Source organism: Egretta garzetta, unplaced genomic scaffold (genome assembly GCF_000687185.1).
Source record: "Egretta garzetta isolate BGI_Z169 unplaced genomic scaffold, ASM68718v1 scaffold677, whole genome shotgun sequence".
In the NCBI taxonomy this organism is placed as follows: Eukaryota; Metazoa; Chordata; class Aves; order Pelecaniformes; family Ardeidae; genus Egretta; species Egretta garzetta.
This window is the reverse complement of record NW_009260355.1, coordinates 133,884-138,479: the sequence shown is the minus strand read 5'-3', so window position 1 is coordinate 138,479 and position 4,596 is coordinate 133,884. Positions and strand designations below refer to the sequence as shown.

Here is a 4,596-nt window from a genome sequence, read left to right as displayed (position 1 = left end):
CCCCAAATTCCGCCGCCCTGTCCCCCTCCCCGCTTTTGGCCCCAAAATGGGCCAAACCCTCCCATTTTCACCACCCCCCCCTAAATCCTCCTTCCCCCCCCCCAAAGCGAGGAAGGGGCACGGGAGCCTCCAGAAAAGCAAGAAAAAAAGGCAAAAATCTTCCCCAACTGAGTCGGATGCAGGGCGGGCTGGGAAGCAAAAGGGGGAAGAAAAGGGTTAAAACACAGCGGAAAAGAGAAAAATAGCTATTTTTGACGCTACCTGGATGAGCCTGTCAGCGAGAGCCGCGCTCTCCTGCGGCCGCCGGCGGCGAAGAGAGAGAAAGAGAGGAGAGACGGTAACGAGATAAACGAAGAGGACGGAGGCAGCGAGAGTCGGAGGCACCCGGCAACCTTCCCGCGCATCATCGGTCCCCGTTTTGGGGGGGTTTCCAAGGATTTTAGCTCTTTTTTTCGCCCCTCATGCCGAAGGGTGTGTGGGAAACTTAGTGATGGCGGTGGTTTGCCCTAAACTGAGGCGTTTTCCATGTCCCGGAGGGAGATTTTGGGTGGAAAAACGATGAAGCAGCTGCTCGCTGGACTTAAATCTTCTTTTTTTTTTGTACCAAAATGGTGCTGGGAGGGGAGATTTGGGCGGTGCTGGAGATTGTGGGGTTGCGTCCACGGGTGTTGGGATCTCTGGGTGCCTCAGGGGACATTTTGGGTGCTCCAGGGGACGTTTTGGGTCTCCCAGGGGGGTTTGGGTGCCCCAGGGGTGTGTGTTTAGTGCCCCTGGGGGGGGGTTTGGGTGCCCCCAGGGGTCTTTGGGGTGCCCCCAGTGGGGGTTTGAGGTGTCCCCAGTGAGGGTTTGGGGTGCTAGCCGTGGGGCTTACCTTCTCCAGGGTTTCGATGCGCTGTTTCAGCAAGCGGTTCTCAGTGCGGAGGCGCTGGGGGGTAAAAAAATGGGGAGGAATTAGCTCTGGTGGGGGGGTGTTGATGTCCCCAGGGGGGGCACTGAGCCTGGGGACAGCCTGGGGACAGGGGGATGTGGGGGTAAAGTGGCCCCGGGGATGGGCTAAGCCGTTCCTGGATGGCTCCAGCGGTCTCAGGGATGAGTCAAGTGGCCCTGGGATGGCTCAAACAACCCTGAAGATGGGACATAGTGGCCCTGGGATGGCTTACGTGGCCCTGGGGACAGGCTAAGTGGCCTTGGGGACAGCTTAAATGGCCCTGGAATGGGTCACGGTGGCCCCAGGATGGCTTAGATGGCCCTGGAGATGGCTCAAATGGCCCTAGGGGTGGGCTAAACATCCTCAAAGATGGGTGAAAGTGGCTCTGGGATGGCTCAAACTGCTCTGTAACAGGTCAAGTGGCCCCGGAATGGCTTAAGTGGCCCCTGGGGACACCTGGGGACAGCCCAAAAGGTGCTAGGGACAGGCTAAATGGTACACAGGATGGGCTAAGTGGCCCTGTGGACAGCTTAAATGGTTGTGGGATGGGTCAAAGCGATGATCCCAGATGGCTTAGATGGCCCTGGGAATGGGTGAAGTTGTTCCAGGATGGCTCAAGTGACCCTAAGGATGGGTCAAGTGGCTCCAGGGAAAGGCTAAGTCACCCTGAGATGGCTCAGCTGTCCCCAGGAATGGGCTACATGGCTCCAAGTGACCCCAGGGATGAGTCAAAGTGGCCCTGGGATGGCTTAAACGGCGCTGAGGATGGGCTAAGCCATCCCAGGATGGCTCAAACAGCTCTGGGAATGGGTCAAGTGACCCTAGGATTGGCCAAAGTGGCATTAGGATGGCTTAGGTGGCCTCAGGAATGGGCTATGACATGCCAGGAGGGCTCAGCTGGCCCTGGGGATGGGCCAAGTGGCCATGAGGATGGCTCAAGACACCCAGGATGCCAACACTTGACCTATGTCACCTTGATCTCGATCTGCTCCTCCATCTCTTTGTTCTTGATGGTGGCATACTCCTTCTCCAACCTGCTCGGGACATGGGGACAGGCTTGGACATGAGGATGGGGACCAGATCCCCTGGCCCTGCATCCCACAACTGCTGGGGAGACCCCACCCAAGCACAGGAACCCATCTCCCCATCTCACCTCTTCATCTTCTTGGGGTTGTACTTGACCTGGAAGGCCCTGAGGATGAGCTTGTCGGGGCAACTGTCGAACTGGTGTGGGATCACCTTCTGGAAGTACTGCGGGTGCAGAAACCAGTCATGAAACATGGCCCCAAAATACAGGCCATCGTGTAAAAAAACCCCAAAACATGGCCCATTGGGTAAAATCAGCCCCAAAATAGGGCCTGTTGCATAAATCCACCCCAAAACACAACTTAGAGCGTAAACCAGCACCAAAATATGGTCCATTGGGTAAAACCAGATCTAAAACAGGGCCTGTTGGATAAATCTGACCCAAAACACACTCTCATTGGACAAATCTGCCCCAAAACACGTCCTTGTTGCATAAATCCACCTCAAAACACAACTTATTGCATAAACCAGCCCCAAAACATGGCCCATTGGGTAAAACCAGACCTAAACCACACCCACATTGGAAAAATCCACCCCAAAACATGACCTCGTTGCATAAATCCACCTCAAAACACAACTTAGTGCATAAACCAGCCCCGAAACATGGCCCATTAGGTAAACCCAGCCCCCAAACGTAGCCCATTGGGTAAAACCAGCCCCAAAATAGGGCCTGTTGGAAAAATCTGCCCCAAAACATGCCCTCGTTGCATAAATCTGCCCCAAAAGACAACTTATTGCATAAACCAGCACCAAAATATGGCCTGGTGGAAAAATCTGCCCCAAAACATGCCCTCGTTGCATAAATCTGCCCCAAAAGACAACTTATTGCATAAACCAGCACCAAAATATGGCCTGTTGGAAAAATCTGCCCCAAAAGACGCCCTCGTTGGACAAATCCACCCCAAAACATGCCCTCATTGCATAAAGCCACCTCAAAACACCACTTATTGCATAAACCAGCCCCAAAACATAGCCCATTGGGTAAACCCAGCCCCAAAACAGGGCCTGTTGGGATAAATCTGCCCCAAAACATGCCTTCATTGGACAAATCTGCCCCAAAACACATCCTGTTGGACAAATCCACCCCAGAACATGTCCCGTTGGGTAAATCCACCCCGAAATACATCCTGTGGGTTAAATCCACCCCAAAAGCCACCGGCACGTACCTGGGACATGCCCTCCATGTCGAGCTGAACAAGCTCAGCCTGGTTGAACTGCAGCAGTGCCATCCCTACGCGGAAGACGATCTCCAGCCCCTGTGGGAAGGGTCCACGCTTGACCCCACGCCATCACTTTTCCCACCCGGGGTTTGGGTGTTTTCTCCCCAAAACCAGACCAGCTGGCATGGGGAGAAGGTTTCCACATCCAAGGGGAAAACGTGGCTGTGGTCCCTTTGTGATTTATGGTGTTGGCTGCAGCCCCGTTACCTCATACATGAAGATGTCGAAGACACGCGTGGCCACGGGAAGAGGGAAGGTGGTGAGGAAGAGGGTGAGGAACCAAGACGAGGCATACATGGAGGTGAGGAAGCTCTGTGAGCGGAAGTGGATGTTCAGCTCTGGCAGCTGCTCCTGGGTGTGAGAAATGGGGGAAATGAAGAGAAATAGGGGACAGCAGCTGATTTTAGGGGTCATTCATGGTGGTTTGAACAGGTCCATGAGGTCTTGTAGCAGTCCCTGAGGGGTCTCATGGAAGGTCCCTTGGTGGGGCGAGTTGTGGATGGTCCCCAGGGTCTCATGGATGGTTCCTGGGGCATCTGGTGGAGCACCTTGGGGTCTCATGGATGCCCCCAGGGTATCTTGTGGACATCCTTGGGGTCTCACTTGAAAAATCATGGATGGTCCTCAGAGCACAGACATCCCCAGGATCTGTGCTGCTGGACACGAGCTCCATTGGAGGAACCCATTTCTCCCAAGAGCTGTTACCTCACTCCTATCTCTCCCTGTCCTTGTCCCCTGGTTCTACCCACTGGTTCCCACCAACCCGAGCCTTTTGGGGGGTGTGGGGCAGGACTTACCTGCAGCATATACTCAAACTGGTAGATGCAGAGCCCCAGCTCGGCCATGCTGGGTTTGAAGAGCTCCCGTAAGCGGTATTCCTGCATCAACCTCACAAAGACGCAGAAGGCCTCTTCCTCGGGCATCTAGAGACCCAAAGGGATGTGAATTCCCCCTTAAACCTCTGCCGGCAGCTCCGGACGCAGAGCCTCTTCCCATCAGGTGATGGGATGGGACGTGCTGGGAGCCGTCCCTGGGTGATGGGGAATGCAAATGGGGGATCTTAAACCTATCAAGTGTGAGTGGGATGGTGGGAACGAGCCCATTTTGCTCCTGAAGATCAAGAAAATGGCTCCTATTCCCCAAGGCCATTCTACCATGTCTCCAGAGGGTGTTAAAAACCCACTGACAGCTTCTCCTCACCCCGGGGCTGGCACCAACCTGCATGAGCAACAGTCCCACGATGAAGGCGCTACCCTGGCAGTATCCGACCTCCCGGTCCACCAGCGAATAGGCCTGGAGGGGGGAAAAAAATAAAAAATAAATATATGTGTGCAGGCAGGGGGATTGGCCAGGCCACCATTC

General features: G+C 54.7%; 1 protein-coding gene across 1 annotated transcript in view; it reads right to left on the bottom strand.

The window, feature by feature from the left end:
- LOC104129978 (EVI5-like protein) overlaps positions 1-4,596 on the bottom strand; it is an 18,235-nt gene that overhangs the window by 10,543 nt on the left and 3,096 nt on the right. Inside the window, exons 4-11 of the mRNA XM_035898433.1 lie at positions 4,453-4,527; positions 4,032-4,157; positions 3,442-3,585; positions 3,181-3,270; positions 2,082-2,179; positions 1,902-1,962; positions 791-925; positions 280-291 (exon numbers count right to left, since the gene is read on the bottom strand). Of these exons, the coding sequence (XP_035754326.1) occupies positions 280-291; positions 791-925; positions 1,902-1,962; positions 2,082-2,179; positions 3,181-3,270; positions 3,442-3,585; positions 4,032-4,157; positions 4,453-4,527 (741 nt within the window). The remainder of the gene's footprint in view (positions 1-279; positions 292-790; positions 926-1,901; positions 1,963-2,081; positions 2,180-3,180; positions 3,271-3,441; positions 3,586-4,031; positions 4,158-4,452; positions 4,528-4,596) is intronic.